The 17,020-nt window shown below is 45.9% G+C and overlaps 1 protein-coding gene across 1 annotated transcript in view; it reads right to left on the bottom strand.

Annotated features, from left to right (window-relative positions):
• LOC115125764 (caskin-1-like) overlaps nucleotides 1–17,020 on the bottom strand; it is a gene marked incomplete at its 5' end in the record, with an annotated part of 54,670 nt that overhangs the window by 10,445 nt on the left and 27,205 nt on the right. The window contains 7 exon segments of the mRNA XM_065015772.1: nucleotides 3,381–3,723; nucleotides 3,726–3,755; nucleotides 3,758–3,775; nucleotides 4,087–4,771; nucleotides 4,927–5,238; nucleotides 6,974–8,412; nucleotides 15,122–15,268. Coding sequence (XP_064871844.1) covers nucleotides 3,381–3,723; nucleotides 3,726–3,755; nucleotides 3,758–3,775; nucleotides 4,087–4,771; nucleotides 4,927–5,238; nucleotides 6,974–8,412; nucleotides 15,122–15,268 — 2,974 coding nt within the window.

Here is a 17,020-nt window from a genome sequence, read left to right as displayed (position 1 = left end):
ATCCCCTACATACTGGTCTGAAACTAGATCCCCCTACATACGGGTCTGAAACTAGATCCCCTACAAACTGGTCTGAAACTAGATCCCCTACAAACTGGTCTGAAACTAGATCCCCTACAAACTGGTCTGAAACTAGATCCCCTACAAACTGGTCTGAAACTAGTTCCCCTACAAACTGGTCTGAAACTAGATCCCCCTACATACTGGTCTGAAACTAGATCCCCTACATACTGGTCTGAAACTAGATCCCCCTACATACTGGTCTGAAACTAGATCCCCCTACATACGGGTCTGAAACTAGATCCCCTACAAACTGGTCTGAAACTAGATCCCCTACAAACTGGTCTGAAACTAGATCCCCATACATACTGGTCTGAAACTAGATCCCCTACAAACTGGTCTGAAACTAGATCCCCTACAAACTGGTCTGAAACTAGATCCCCTACAAACTGGTCTGAAACTAGATCCCCTACAAACTGGTCTGAAACTAGAACCCCTACAAACTGGTCTGAAACTAGATCCCCTACAAACTGGTCTGAAACTAGATCCCCATACATACTGGTCTGAAACTAGATCCCCTACAAACTGGTCTGAAACTAGATCCCCTACAAACTGGTCTGAAACTAGATCCCCTACAAACTGGTCTGAAACTAGATCCCCTACATACTGGTCTGAAACTAGATCCCCCTACATACTGGTCTGAAACTAGATCCCCTACATACTGGTCTGAAACTAGATCCCCCTACATACTGGTCTGAAACTAGATCCCCTACAAACTGGTCTGAAACTAGATCCCCTACAAACTGGTCTGAAACTAGATCCCCTACAAACTGGTCTGAAACTAGATCCCCCCTGGTCTGAAACATACTGGTCTGAAACTAGATCCCCTACATACTGGTCTGAAACTAGATCCCCCCCTACATACAAACTGGTCTGAAACTAGATCCCCTACAAACTGGTCTGAAACTAGATCCCCTACAAACTGGTCTGAAACTAGATCCCCATACATACTGGTCTGAAACTAGATCCCCTACAAACTGGTCTGAAACTAGATCCCCTACAAACTGGTCTGAAACTAGATCCCCTACAAACTGGTCTGAAACTAGATCCCCCTACTGGTCAAACTGGTCTGAAACTAGAACCCCTACAAACAAACTGGTCTGAAACTAGATCCCCTACAAACTGGTCTGAAACTAGATCCCCATACATACTGGTCTGAAACTAGATCCCCTACAAACTGGTCTGAAACTAGATCCCCTACAAACTGGTCTGAAACTAGATCCCCTACAAACTGGTCTGAAACTAGATCCCCTACAAACTGGTCTGAAACTAGATCCCCATACATACTGGTCTGAAACTAGATCCCCTACAAACTGGTCTGAAACTAGATCCCCATACAAACTGGTCTGAAACTAGATCCCCCTACATAAGGGTCTGAAACTAGATCCCCTACAAACTGGTCTGAAACTAGATCCCCTACAAACTGGTCTGAAACTAGTTCCCCTACAAACTGGTCTGAAACTAGATCCCCTACAAACTGGTCTGAAACTAGATCCCCATACAAACTGGTCTGAAACTAGATCCCCTACATACTGGTCTGAAACTAGATCCCCCTACATACTGGTCTGAAACTAGATCCCCTACAAACTGGTCTGAAACTAGATCCCCCTACATACGGGTCTGAAACTAGATCCCCTACAAACTGGTCTGAAACTAGATCCCCTACAAACTGGTCTGAAACTAGATCCCCTACAAACTGGTCTGAAACTAGATCCCCTACAAACTGGTCTGAAACTAGTTCCCCTACAAACTGGTCTGAAACTAGATCCCCTACAAACTGGTCTGAAACTAGATCCCCTACATACTGGTCTGAAACTAGATCCCCATACATACTGGTCTGAAACTAGATCCCCTACATACTGGTCTGAAACTAGATCCCCTACAAACTGGTCTGAAACTAGAACCCCTACAAACTGGTCTGAAACTAGATCCCCTACAAACTGGTCTGAAACTAGATCCCCATACATACTGGTCTGAAACTAGATCCCCTACAAACTGGTCTGAAACTAGATCCCCTACAAACTGGTCTGAAACTAGATCCCCTACAAACTGGTCTGAAACTAGATCCCCTACATACTGGTCTGAAACTAGATCCCCCTACATACTGGTCTGAAACTAGATCCCTCTACATACGGGTCTGAAACTAGATCCCCTACAAACTGGTCTGAAACTAGATCCCCTACAAACTGGTCTGAAACTAGATCCCCATACATACTGGTCTGAAACTAGATCCCCTACAAACTGGTCTGAAACTAGATCCCCTACAAACTGGTCTGAAACTAGTTCCCCTACAAACTGGTCTGAAACTAGATCCCCTACAAACTGGTCTGAAACTAGATCCCCATACAAACTGGTCTGAAACTAGATCCCCTACATACTGGTCTGAAACTAGATCTCCCTACATACTGGTCTGAAACTAGATCCCCTACAAACTGGTCTGAAACTAGATCCCCTACAAACTGGTCTGAAACTAGATCCCCATACATACTGGTCTGAAACTAGATCCCCTATATACTTGTCTGAAACTAGATCCCCTGCTGGTCTGAAACTAGATCCCCTACTGGTCTGAAACTCGATCCCCTACATACTGGTCTGAAACTAGATTCCCTACATACTAGTCTGAAACTAGATTCCCCTACATACTGGTCTGAAACTAGATCCCCTACACACTGGCCTGAAACTAGATCCCCCTACATACTGGTCTGAAACTAGATCCCCCTACATACGGGTCTGAAACTAGATCCCCTACATATTTGTCTGAAACTAGATCCCCTACATATTTGTCTGAAACTAGATCCCCTACATATTTGTCTGAAACTAGATCCCCTACTGGTCTGACACTAGATCCCCTGCTGGTCTGAAACTAGATCCCCTACTTGTCTGAAACTAGATCCCCTACATACTGGTCTGAAACTAGATCCCCTACATACTGGTCTGAAACTAGATCCCCTACATACTGGTCTAGCATCAGTATTGGGAATAATGAGTGTCCAATATTGATCAGCATTGGGGATAATGGGTCTCCCATATTCATTAGCATTGGGGATAATGTATCTCCAATATTGATCAGCATTATGGATCATGTGTCTCCCATATTGATTAGCATTATGGATAATGTGTCTCCAATATTGATCAGCATTGGGAATAATGTGTCTCCAATATTGATCAGCATTGTGGATAACATGTCTCCAATATTGATTAGCATTGGGGATAATGTATATCCAATATTGATTAGCATTGGGGATAATGTATATCCAATATTGATTAGCATTGGGGATAATGTATATCCAATATTGATGTGTGTGTGTGTAGTAACTCACTCTTGTTCCTCTCGTATCTTGTCCTCTACAGCCTTTAAGGCAGCAGCCAATGACGCGCTCGTCTCCTCCAGCTTCTGATGCACAGACTCCGCCTCTGACATCACCACGCTGACCGCCGCCACGGTTCCCATGTCCACGGACACGCCCCCGATGGAGGAGCGGGGGGGTTTGATAGGTGGAGGGGTGGGTGTGAGGGGGGTGTGGGGACTCTGGGGGGTGAGTGGGGTGTGGGGACTCTGGGCGGGAGGGGTGGGGGTTTGGCGTTGGGGTTGGGGGAGGAGGAGGAGTAGGGGGGAGGTGGGTGTGGTTATAGAGTGGAGGTGTTTGGTTGGTTTAGGGGCTGTGGGGGAGGAGCCGGTTTGGGGGAGACTGGGGAGGAATCTTCTTTGATTCAACTGGGTAGAGAGGAAGGAGAGAGAGAGAGAGAGAGAGAGAAAGAGAGAGACAGAGTGGAAGAGAGAGAGAGTGGAAGAGAGAGAGAGTGGAAGAGAGAGAGAGTGGAAGAGAGAGAGAGAGAGAGAGGAAGGAGTGAGAGAGAGGAAGGAGCGAGAGGAAGGAGAGAGAGAGAGAGAGAGAGGAAGAGAGAGGAAGGAGCGAGAGAGAGGAAGGTGTGAGAGAGGGAGATTAGCCGACAGACCTATAGGTGAGAACTTTACATTGAGAGCATCAGTATTACATGCTATTAAATCCCAGTGCAGGGCAGTACCTGGGCTGCCGGGGGTGCCAGGTCCAGGCAGGGGGACTTTTCTAGAGGAGGAGTGTCTCCTCATCTGAGCCAGGACAGGTTTGGGGGAGACGGGGGGTTTGGGTTTCCTCACAGGGGTCACCGCTCCTCCCCCTTCTCCCCCCTCCACCACCCCTGGTCCTCCCAGGTCTGAGCTGTCCCTGAGAGGAGGCGTAGCCTGGTTCGGACTAGGCTCCGCTTCTCCCGTCTCATACACCGGCCGGCGTTTAACGGTGGCGGTGCCGTTCTCGTACGGTACGGCTGGCCCCGGCTCCGGCCCGGTAACAACCCCAGTGTGAACGACCCCGGTGTTAGAGGCCCCGGTGTTAGAGGCCCCGGTGTTAGAGGTCCCGGTGTTAGAGGTCCCGGTGTTAGAGGCCCATGTCTTGGAGGTCCCGGTGATAGAGGCCCCGGTGTTAGAGGCCCATGTCTTGGAGGTCCCGGTGATGTCTGCGATGCCGCTCTCTGAGAAGCCCTCCGGCTCCTTGTCTCTGCTCTTGGGACGGCGCTTGACGGTGGAAGACTCTGTCAGGGTGAAACGCGACCCGTTGGGGTGAGGCTTGTTGCAGCGGGGACGCCGTTTCAGGGTTGCCGTGGCGTCGACCCGGGACAGCTCATCCTGGGGAAGGGAGAACACGCCGTCTCCATGGAGACCGTCTCCATCGCCCTGGAGACAAACATAACGACACAGCTTATAAATAACAACATAAGATTTTTTGACCGTGCCCCCTCCCCCAAAAAAAATATAATTTATAATTTTTCATGTACAGACATCATATCTCAAGTGTTTTCATACAAATTAATAAAATTGTAAACGCTCACCTCCGTTTCTCCTTCTTCCTCTCCCTCTCCTCTCTGCCTCTTCACGGTCTGTTTCCTCTCAGCAGCAAACGGAAGGTTCTCGGCCGAACTACCGGAAGAAGGGGTGTGAGGAGACGAGGGGTGAGGGGAGGAGGGGGAGCGAGGGGAGGAAGGCAGCTGGGGTGTAGAAGGGAGAGGGGAGGGTTGGGGCGCGGTACACAGGGGTACGGGGGTAGGTCTGTCCCTCCTAGCTGCAGCGACCAGCTCAGTAACAGGACCACTGATGGTTCTACGGCGGTTCACCACCTCCCCGTCCAGACCAATGGCATCACGCTGATGACAAAATCAAATCACATTTTAGTTGTCAAATGCGCCAGATACAACTAGATTAGATTTTACAGCGAAACGCTGACTGACGAGCCTCTCCCAACGGTGCAGAGTTTAACAAAAATAAAACGGTAACGTCAATAAAATACACACGAATGGAGCTATATACAGGAAGTACCAGATCAATATACAGGAAGTACCAGATCAATATACAGGAAGTACCAGATCAATATACAGGAAGTACCAGATCAATGTGGAGCTATATACAGGAAGTACCAGATCAATGTGGAGCTATATACAGGAAGTACCAGATCAATATACAGGAAGTACCAGATCAATGTGGAGCTATATACAGGAAGTACCAGATCAATGTGGAGCTATATACAGGAAGTACCAGATCAATGTGGAGCTATATACAGGAAGTACCAGATCAATGTGGAGCTACGTATATACAGGAAGTACCAGATCAATGTGGAGCTATATACAGGAAGTACCAGATCAATGTGGAGCTATATACAGGAAGTACCAGATCAATGTGGAGCTACGTATATACAGGAAGTACCAGATCAATGTGGAGCTATATACAGGAAGTACCAGATCAATGTGGAGCTATATACAGGAAGTACCAGTACCAGATCAATGTGGAGCTATATACAAGAAGTACCAGATCAATGTGGAGCTATATACAGGAAGTCCCAGATCAACGTGCAGAGGTATGAGATATTTGAGGTAGATATGTACATGAAGGCAGGTTAAAGTGACTAGACATCAAGATAGATAATAATAAGGTATTAGAGGTAGATATGTACATGAAGGCAGGGTAAAGTGACTAGGCATCAGGATAGATAAGGTATTTGAGGTAGATATGTACATGAAGGCAGGGTAAAGTGACTAGGCATCAGGATAGATAATAATAAGGTATTTGAGGTAGATATGTACATGAAGGCAGGGTAAAGTGACATCAGGATAGATAATAAGGTATTAGAGGTAGATATGTACATGAAGGCAGGGTAAAGTGACTAGACATCAGGATAGATAATAATAAGGTATTTGAGGTAGATATGTACATGAAGGCAGGGTAAAGTGACATCAGGATAGATAATAAGGTATTAGAGGTAGATATGTACATGAAGGCAGGGTAAAGTGACTAGACATCAGGATAGATAATAATAAGGTATTTGAGGTAGATATGTACATGAAGGCAGGGTAAAGTGACTAGACATCAGGATAGATAATAATAAGGTATTTGAGGTAGATATGTACATGAAGGCAGGGTAAAGTGGCATCAGGATAGATAATAATAAGGTATTTGAGGTAGATATGTACATGAAGGCAGGGTAAAGTGGCATCAGGATAGATAATAATAAGGTATTTGAGGTAGATATGTACATGAAGGCAGGGTAAAGTGACTAGACATCAGGATAGATAATAATAAGGTATTTGAGGTAGATATGTACATGAAGGCAGGGTAAAGTGACATCAGGATAGATAATAATGAGGTATTTGAGGTAGATATGTACATGAAGGCAGGGTAAAGTGACTAGGCATCAGGATAGATAATAAGGTATTTGAGGTAGATATGTACATGAAGGCAGGGTAAAGTGACTAGGCATCAGGATAGATAATAATAAGGTATTTGAGGTAGATGTGTACATGAAGGCAGGGTAAAGTGACAGAGAGAGGCAGAGATAGTGACAGACAGCGAGAGATAGAGTTTTGAAACACACAACACCTCCCCTACCTGTAGGAAGTTTCTCTGTATAGCCATGCCCTTGGCCCCGCCCCCGATAGAGGACATTTCCAACATGGCCGCTATGCTCCTCACGCTGCCCGCGCTCCCCGTATCCACGACGACCGTCTCCACGGATACACCCAGGTCGCTGGCCCGTCGCTGGGGGTTGTAGGGCACGCCCAGCAGCCCGTCCGCCGCGTGTGTGTGTGTCGGCGTGTGCGTGTCGGCGAGGTTGGAGTTCGAGATAGCTGAGCTGGAGCGTTTGGGAGGCGGAGGGGGCGGGCCTTTCTTCTTGGGCCGCAGGGCGATGGACTGTGATTGGCTGCGGTTGACGTTCTTGTCCTGGTTGCGTACGGAGTGGCTGCGGCTGACCCGGTGAGTCACCGTGGCGTATTTACCTGTACCGCCCCCTGATAGCCTCCCTGGAGGGGCCACTCCTGTCCCCGCTCCTGCACCTCCACCCCCCCTCTCCTTCCCCTCCCCGTCAGACCCAGCGTAGCGGTTCAGACTGTTAGCTCGCTTCTTAAGGAGGGCCTCACCCGCCTCACCCATCTCTCCCCCGTCTCCCCCCTCAGCCTCCGGAGGCAGGCACAGGAGGGGAACAGACACCTGGGGGCTGGGCTGCGGCTGGAGGGTGCTCTCCTTCTCAATCCCCCTCTCTTTCTCCTTCTCAATCCGCCTCTCTTTCTCCCTCTCAATCCCCCTCTCTTTCTCCTTCTCAAGCCCCCTCTCTTTCTCCCTCTCAATCCCCCTCTCTTTCTCCTTCTCAATCCCCCTCTCTTTCTCCTTCTCAATCCCCCTCTCTTTCTCCTTCTCAATCCCCCTCTCAATCTCCCTCTCCTTCTCCCTCTCCTCTTCCTCCGTCAGCTGGGCTGTAGGCTGAGATTGGGGAGTAGGTGTGGGTTGGTGCTGGGGCTGAGGACCAAGCTGGGGCTGAGGACCAAGCTGGGGCTGAGGACCAGGCTGAGGCTGAGGACCAGGCTGAGTCTGGGTGTTGTGAGTCCCGCGATGTGCGTTGGACAGGGGGTGAGAGCGGGGGGAACCAGGCCTCTCTCCTTGTATTAGCTGTGTGGAGGATTTGGGTTTGGCCTGCGGTGAGGGGCCCGGGGCGGAGGTGGAGGAGTGCAGGGGTTTCTTGGTGGGGGTGTGAGGGGGAGTGTAAGGGGGTGCCGGCATTGAGTGGGCGTGGGAGGGTGGGCGAGGTTTGGATGAGGCGCTGCCTCTCTGGCTCCCCTGGCTGGTCTGTCTCATGGTCCGAGCCTCCTTCTTAGGGGGCACTCCTCCTCCTCCTCCTCTACCCCCTGGCCCTACTCCCTCCTCGGGGTCCTTGCTGAGGCTCCGGGTCCTCTGACCCTTGACCTCTGGGATAGGCTGGATCAGTGCTGTCTGCAGCTCGGGGCTCAACTCGCTGTCCTGGAAGGTGCACAACTTGGGAGAAGTGACGACTTCTGGAGAGAGATGGAGAGATATATTACATATGATGGAGAGATATATTACATATGATGGAGAGATATATTACATATGATGGAGAGATAGATGGAGAGATATATTACATATGATGGAGAGAGAGATGGAGAGATATATTACATATGATGGAGAGATATATTACATATGATGGAGAGATATATGGAGAGATATATTACATATGATGGAGAGATATATTACATATGATGGAGAGATATATTACATATGATGGAGAGATATATTACATATGATGGAGAGATAGATGGAGAGATATATTACATATGATGGAGAGATATATTACATATGATGGAGAGATAGATGGAGAGATATATTACATATGATGGAGAGATATATTACATATGATGGAGAGATAGATGGAGAGATATATTACATATGATGGAGAGATAGATGGAGAGATATATTACATATGATGGAGAGATATATTACATATGATAGAGAGATATATTACATATGATGGAGAGATAGATGGAGAGATATATTACATATGATGGAGAGAGAGATGGAGAGATATATTACATATGATGGAGAGATATATTACATATGATGGAGAGATATATTACATATGATGGAGAGATAGATGGAGAGATATATTACATATGATGGAGAGATATATTACATATGATGGAGAGATAGATGGAGAGATATATTACATATGATGGAGAGATATATTACATATGATGGAGAGATAGATGGAGATATATATTACATATGATGGAGAGATAGATGGAGAGATATATTACATATGATGGAGAGATATATTACATATGATGGAGAGATATATTACATATGATGGAGAGATATATTACATATGATGGAGAGATATATTACATATGATGGAGAGATAGATGGAGAGATATATTACATATGATGGAGAGATATATTACATATGATGGAGAGATAGATGGAGAGATATATTACATATGATGGAGAGATATATTACATATGATGGAGAGAGAGATGGAGGAAGATGGAGAGATATATTACATATGATGGAGAGAGAGATGGAGGAAGATGGAGAGACATGGAAAGAGAGAGATGGAGAGAGAGAGATGGGGAGAGAAAGATGAAGAGAGATATATTAAATATGATGGAGAGAGAGATGGAGGGAGATGGAGAGAGATGGAGAGACATGGAGAGAGACATGGAGAGAGAGACATGGAGAGAGAAACATGGAGAGAGAAAGATGGAGAGAGATGGAGAGACATGGAGGGAGAGACATGGAGAGAGAAAGTTGGGATGTGTTACTGACAGGCATTGGGTCCCTTTAGTTGGGATGTGTTACTGACAGGCATTGGGTCCCTTTAGTTGGGATGTGTTACTGACAGGCATTGGGTCCCTTTAGTTGGGATGTGTTACTGACAGGCATTGGGTCCCTTTAGTTGGGATGTGTTACTGACAGGCATTGGGTCCCTTTAGTTGGGATGTGTTACTGACAGGCATTGGGTCCCTTTAGTTGGGATGTGTTACTGACAGGCATTGGGTCCCTTTAGTTGGGATGTGTTACTGACAGGCATTGGGTCCCTTTAGTTGGGATGTGTTACTGACAGGCATTGGGTCCCTTTAGTTGGGATGTGTTACTGACAGGCATTGGGTCCCTTTAGTTGGGATGTGTTACTGACAGGCATTGGGTCCCTTTAGTTGGGATGTGTTACTGACAGGCATTGGGTCCCTTTAGTTGGGATGTGTTACTGACAGGCATTGGGTCCCTTTAGTTGGGATGTGTTACTGACAGGCATTGGGTCCCTTTAGTTGGGATGTGTTACTGACAGGCATTGGGTCCCTTTAGTTGGGATGTGTTACTGACAGGCATTGGGTCCCTTTAGTTGGGATGTGTTACTGACAGGCATTGGGTCCCTTTAGTTGGGATGTGTTACTGACAGGCATTGGGTCCCTTTAGTTGGGATGTGTTCTATAAAAACTGCTGTGTTATTGATGCTGGGTTATTGATGCTGGGTTATTGATGCTGGGTTATTGATGCTGGGTTATTGATGCTGGGTTATTGATGCTGTGTTATTGATGCTGTGTATTGATGCTGGGTTATTGATGCTGGGTTATTGATGCTGGGTTATTGATGCTGGGTTATTGATGCTGGGTTATTGATGCTGGGTTATTGATGCTGGGTTATTGATGCTGGGTTATTGATGCTGGGTTATTGATGCTGGTTATTGATGTGTTATTGATGCTGGGTTATTGATGCTGGGTTATTGATGCTGGGTTATTGATGCTGGGTTATTGATGCTGGGTTATTGATGCTGGGTTATTGATGCTGGGTTATTGATGCTGGGTTAGTGATGCTGGGTTATTGATGCTGGGTTATTGATGCTGGGTTATTGATGCTGGGTTATTGATGGGTTATTGATGCTGATGGTTATTGATGCTGGGTTATTGATGCTGGGTTATTGATGCTGGGTTATTGATGCTGGGTTATTGATGCTGGGTTATTGATGCTGGGTTATTGATGCTGGGTTATTGATGCTGGGTTATTGATGCTGGGTTATTGATGCTGTGTATTGATGCTGGGTTATTGATGCTGGGTTATTGATGCTGGGTTATTGATGCTGGGTTATTGATGCTGGGTTATTGATGCTGGGTTATTGATGCTGGGTTATTGATGCTGGGTTATTGATGCTGGGTTATTGATGCTGGGTTATTGATGCTGGGTTATTGATGCTGGGTTATTGATGCTGGGTTATTGATGCTGGGTTATTGATGCTGGGTTATTGATGCTGGGTTATTGATGCTGGGTTATTGATGCTGGGTTATTGATGCTGGGTTATTGATGCTGGGTGCTGGGTTATTGATGCTGGGTTATTGATGCTGGGTTATTGATGCTGTGTTATTGATGATATTATTGATGCTGGTTATTGATGATGGGTTATGATTGGGTTATTGATGCTGTGATAGTTAAATGCTGGGTTATTGATGCTGGGTTATTGATGCTGGGTTATTGATGCTGGGTTATTGATGCTGGTTATGATTGGGTTTGATGCTGGGTTTTGTAGGTTTATTGATGCTGGGTTATTGATGCATTGATGCTGGGTGATTTGCTGGGTTATTGATGCTGGGTTATTGATGCTGGGTTATTGATGCTGGGTTATTGATGCTGGGTTAATGATGCTGTTTTGATGCTGTTATTGATATGTTATTGATGCTGGGTTATTGATTCAAGGTTGATTGGGTTATTGATGCTGGGTTATTGATGCTGGGCGATAATTGATGCTGGGTTATTGATGCTGGGTTATTGATGCTTTATTGATCTGGGTTATTGATGCTGGGTTATTGATGCTATGATGCTGGGTTATTGATGCCTGGGTTATTGATGCTGGGTTATTGATGCTGGGTTATTGATGCTGGGTTATTGATCTTGATGCTGGGTTATTGATGCTGTTATTGATGCTGGGATTATTGATGCTGTTATTGAAATAAGATGCTGGGTTATTGATGCTGGGTTATTGATGCTGGGTTATTGATGCTGGTTAAAATAAAACTGGGTTATTGAACTGATGGTGCTGGGTTAATGCTGGGTTATTGATGCTGGGTTATTGATGCTGGGTTATGTTTGGTTGCTGGGTTATTGATGCTGGGTTAATGCTGGGTTATTGATGCTGGTTATTGATTATTTGACACTGGGTTATTGATGCTGGGTTATTGAATTGATGCCAGGATGGTTATTGATGCTGGGTTATTGATGCTGGGTTATTGATGCTGGGTTATTGATGCTGGGTTATTGATGCTGGGTGCTGGGTTATTGAACTGGGTTTTGATGCTGGGTTATTGATGCTGGGTTATTGATGCTGGGTTATTGATGCTGGTTATTGATGCTGTTATTGATGCTGGGAATATGATGCTGGGTTATTGATGCTGGTTATTGATGCTGTTATTGATGCTAGGTTATTGATGCTGGGTTATTGATGCTGGGTTTTGAAACTGGGTTATTGATGCTGGGTTACTGATGCTGGGTTATTGATGCTGGGTTATTGATGCTGGGTTATTGATGCTGGGTTATTGATGCTGGGTTATTGATGCTGGGTTACTGATGCTGGGTTATTGATGCTGGTTATTGATGCTGGGTTATTGATGCTGCTGGGTTACTGATGCTGGGTTATTGATGCTGGGTTATTGATGCTGGGTTATTGATGCTGGGTTACTTGCTGGGTTATTGATGCTGGGTTATTGATGCTCCCCACTGTGCTGTTATTGATGCTGGGTTCTGATGCTGGGTTATTGATGCTGGGTTATTGATGCTTGTTATTGATGCTGGTTATTGATGCTGGGTTATTGATGCTGGGTTATTGATGCTGGGTTCTGATGCTGGGTTATTGATGCTGGGTTATGCTGGGTTATTGATGCGGTTAAGAGCTGGGTTCTGTGCTGGGTTATTTTGCTGGGTTATTGACTGGGTTATTGATGCTGCTATGATTTTTATGCTGGGTTATTGATGCTGGGTTACTGATGCTGTTATTGATTTTTATTGATGCTGGGTTATTGATGCTGGGTTATTGCTGTGTATTGTGCTTTGATGCTGGGTTATTGATAATACCCATTGGCTTTCAGATAGTTAAAGCCACTGGGCATTAAACAGTTAATCTGTTCTTTTGTATTTTCATCACATGTTAAGGTTGGACTCTTTTGTAGGTTTAATGATATATAATTACATAAATGCCTGACTTTTAATTTTAAAAGATACGTTATTGATGTTTTGAAATCGCTGTTATTTTATGCTTATCATATTCAGTCTAAATTTGCAGATGCATATTGATATCTTGGCATTTATCATGTAGCCAAAAATTTATATCAAAGCCCAACCCCTTAAAGACCCAATAGTGTTTCCTGGACATCTAGGATTACATTAACATAAGAAGATGGTGCTGGGTAATGACTGGTTAAAATAAAAACAACAACTGATTTAAATTGTGCGGTTTGTTAAACCCCTAAATGCTAATTATTTTGTTTAACCCCAGCATGTCTGTGCTTTTGTGTTAACCAGTATTGGTGCATGCTATAATAATAGGTTGTCATGCTGTCTGTCCACTACTTAACCAGCATTTTAAAAATCTGACTTGTCTGTCTGGACTATAACCCAGCGTGTTTTGTCACTGGAGTCTGTAGCTTTAACCAGTACTGGGTCACTATAACCCCAGCATGTCTGTTTTAATTAACCAGTTTGAGTTATTAACTGTCCATACTATTAGCATTTAGCGTGTCTGTCCATTTGCAGTTTCACTATAAGCTCAGTGTCTGTTTTAACCAGTAGTGGGTCACTATAACCCCAGCATGTCTGTCCACTACTTAACCAGTACTGGGTCACTATAACCCCAGCATGTCTGTCCACTACTTAACCAGTACTGGGTCACTATAACCCCAGCATGTCTGTCCACTACTTAACCAGTACTGGGTCACTATAACCCCAGCATGTCTGTCCACTACTTAACCAGTACTGGGTCACTATAACCCCAGCATGTCTGTCCACTACTTAACCAGTACTGGGTCACTATAACCCCAGCATGTCTGTCCACTACTTAACCAGTACTGGGTCACTATAACCCCAGCATGTCTGTCCACTACTTAACCAGTACTGGGTCACTATAACCCCAGCATGTCTGTCCACTACTTAACCAGTACTGGGTCACTATAACCCCAGCGTGTCTGTCCACTACTTAACCAGTACTGGGTCACTATAACCCCAGCGTGTCTGTCCACTACTTAACCAGTACTGGGTCACTATAACCCCAGCGTGTCTGTCCACTACTTAACCAGTACTGGGTCACTATAACCCCAGCATGTCTGTCCACTACTTAACCAGTACTGGGTCACTATAACCCCAGCATGTCTGTCCACTACTTAACCAGTACTGGGTCACTATAACCCCAGCATGTCTGTCCACTACTTAACCAGTACTGGGTCACTATAACCCCAGCATGTCTGTCCACTACTTAACCAGTACTGGGTCACTATAACCCCAGCATGTCTGTCCACTACTTAACCAGTACTGGGTCACTATAACCCCAGCATGTCTGTCCACTACTTAACCAGTACTGGGTCACTATAACCCCAGCATGTCTGTCCACTACTTAACCAGTACTGGGTCACTATAACCCCAGCATGTCTGTCCACTACTTAACCAGTACTGGGTCACTATAACCCCAGCATGTCTGTCCACTACTTAACCAGTACTGGGTCACTATAACCCCAGCATGTCTGTCCACTACTTAACCAGTACTGGGTCACTATAACCCCAGCATGTCTGTCCACTACTTAACCAGTACTGGGTCACTATAACCCCAGCATGTCTGTCCACTACTTAACCAGTACTGGGTCACTATAACCCCAGCATGTCTGTCCACTACTTAACCAGTACTGGGTCACTATAACCCCAGCATGTCTGTCCACTACTTAACCAGTACTGGGTCACTATAACCCCAGCATGTCTGTCCACTACTTAACCAGTACTGGGTCACTATAACCCCAGCATGTCTGTCCACTACTTAACCAGCACTGGGTCACTATAACCCCAGCATGTCTGTCCACTACTTAACCAGTACTGGGTCACTATAACCCCAGCGTGTCTGTCCACTACTTAACCAGCACTGGGTCACCAAGAAACACAAATTTGGGTTGTTTTTTAAATTCCCTCATTTAAAGATTATTTATCTAATTCTATTGTGACCTCACCGTTGTCAGGAGGCCTGTTCTCTATGGACATCACTTCCTGCTGCTGTGTGATTGGTGGAGGCTTCTTCCTGGGGGAGCTCCGCCCCTCAGAGCCACGCTGCATTTCAGCCAATCGCTTCACAGCTAGCATCAGCTTCTTCTGGTGACCTAGTGGGGACAAACCACAACAAGATATGATATGATATGAGATAATATTGTAAGGCGTCTAATGTATGTATTGAACAGTTTAATGTAAGTGAGCCATTTCGGGAAGCGCAATGTGGCACGTCACTACTTCACAGGAGAGGCATTTGAATGTTTTTTTAAAATGTATTTTTGGTCTAAATGTGTTTTTGGGGGGCAGGGGGCATAAAGAGAGGGGGCATAAAGAGAGGGGGAATAAAGAGAGGGGGCATAAAGAGAGGGGGCATAAAGAGGGGGGGAATAAAGAGTGGGTCCATAAAGAGAGGGGGCATAAAGAGAGGGCATAAAGAGAGGGGGCATAAAGAGAGGGGGAATAAAAGAGGGGGGCATAAAGGGGGCATAAAGAGAGGGGGCATAAAGAGAGGGGGGCATAAAGAGAGGGGGAATAAAGAGAGGGGGCATAAAGAGAGGGGGCATAAAGAGAGGGGGCATAAAGCATAAAGAGAGGGGGAATAAAGAGAGGGGGCATAAAGAGATGTCTGGAACATGTGAACTTTCAGAGGTGGGGCCACATCCATGAAAGTTCACATAAAGAGAGGGGTTCCAGACTGGGGGGCATAAAGAGATGTCTGTCCATAAAAGACTGGGTCATATAACAGAGTTCAGGGGCATCAGGAGGGGCAGTAACAGAGGGGGTGCAGGGGGCATAAAGAGTTGGTAGCATAAAGAGAGGGGGGCATAAAGAGGTTGGTAGTAACAGAGTTCAGGGGGATAAAAGGTTGGTAGCATAAAGAGAGGGGGATAAAGGAGGGGGTATAAAGAGAGGGGGATAAAGAGGTTGGCAGTAAAGAGTTCAGGGGGATAAAGAGAGGGGGTAGTAACAGAGTTCAGGGATCAGGTTGGTTTGATCCGGGGGGGCATAACAGGTTGGTAGTAACAGAAGTTCAGGGATAAAGGTTGGTAGTAACAGAGTTCAGGGATCAGGTTGGTAGTAAAGAGAGTTCAGGGATCAGGTTGGTAGTAACAGAGTGCAGGGATCAGGTTGGTAGTAACAGAGTTCAGGGATCAGGTTGGTAGTAACAGAGTTCAGGGATCAGGTTGGTAGTAACAGAGTTCAGGGATCAGGTTGGTAGTAACAGAGTTCAGGGATCAGGTTGGTAGTAACAGAGTTCAGGGATCAGAGTTGGTTTGGTAGAGGGGGTATAACAGAGTTCAGGGGTCAGGTTGGTAGTAACAGAGTTCAGGGATCAGGTTGGTAGTAACAGAGTTCAGGGATCAGGTTGGTAGTAACAGAGTTCAGGGATCAGGTTGGTAGTAACAGAGTTCAGGGATCAGGTTGGTAGTAACAGAGTTCAGGGATCAGGTTGGTAGTAACAGAGTTCAGGGATCAGGTTGGTAGTAACAGAGTTCAGGGATCAGGTTGGTAGTAACAGAGTTCAGGGATCAGATTGGTTTGATCCGGGGAGGGTAGTAACAGAGTTCAGGGATCAGGTTGGTAGTAACAGAGTTCAGGGATCAGGTTGGTAGTAACAGAGTTCAGGGATCAGGTTGGTAGTAACAGAGTTCAGGGATCAGGTTGGTAGTAACAGAGTTCAGGGGTCAGGTTGGTAGTAACAGAGTTCAGGGATCAGGTTGGCATAAAGAGGGGGGTAGTAAAGAGTTCAGGGATCAGGTTGGTAGTAACAGAGGGGGTATAACAGAGGGATCAGGTTGGTAGTAACAGAGTTTCAGGTTGGTAGTAACAGAGAGGGATCAGGTTGGTAGTAACAGAGTTCA

Source organism: Oncorhynchus nerka, unplaced genomic scaffold (assembly GCF_034236695.1).
Source record: "Oncorhynchus nerka isolate Pitt River unplaced genomic scaffold, Oner_Uvic_2.0 unplaced_scaffold_1285, whole genome shotgun sequence".
NCBI lineage: Eukaryota > Metazoa > Chordata > Actinopteri > Salmoniformes > Salmonidae > Oncorhynchus > Oncorhynchus nerka.
The sequence above is the reverse complement of the archived record's forward strand: the minus strand, read 5'-3'. Positions and strand labels throughout refer to the sequence as shown.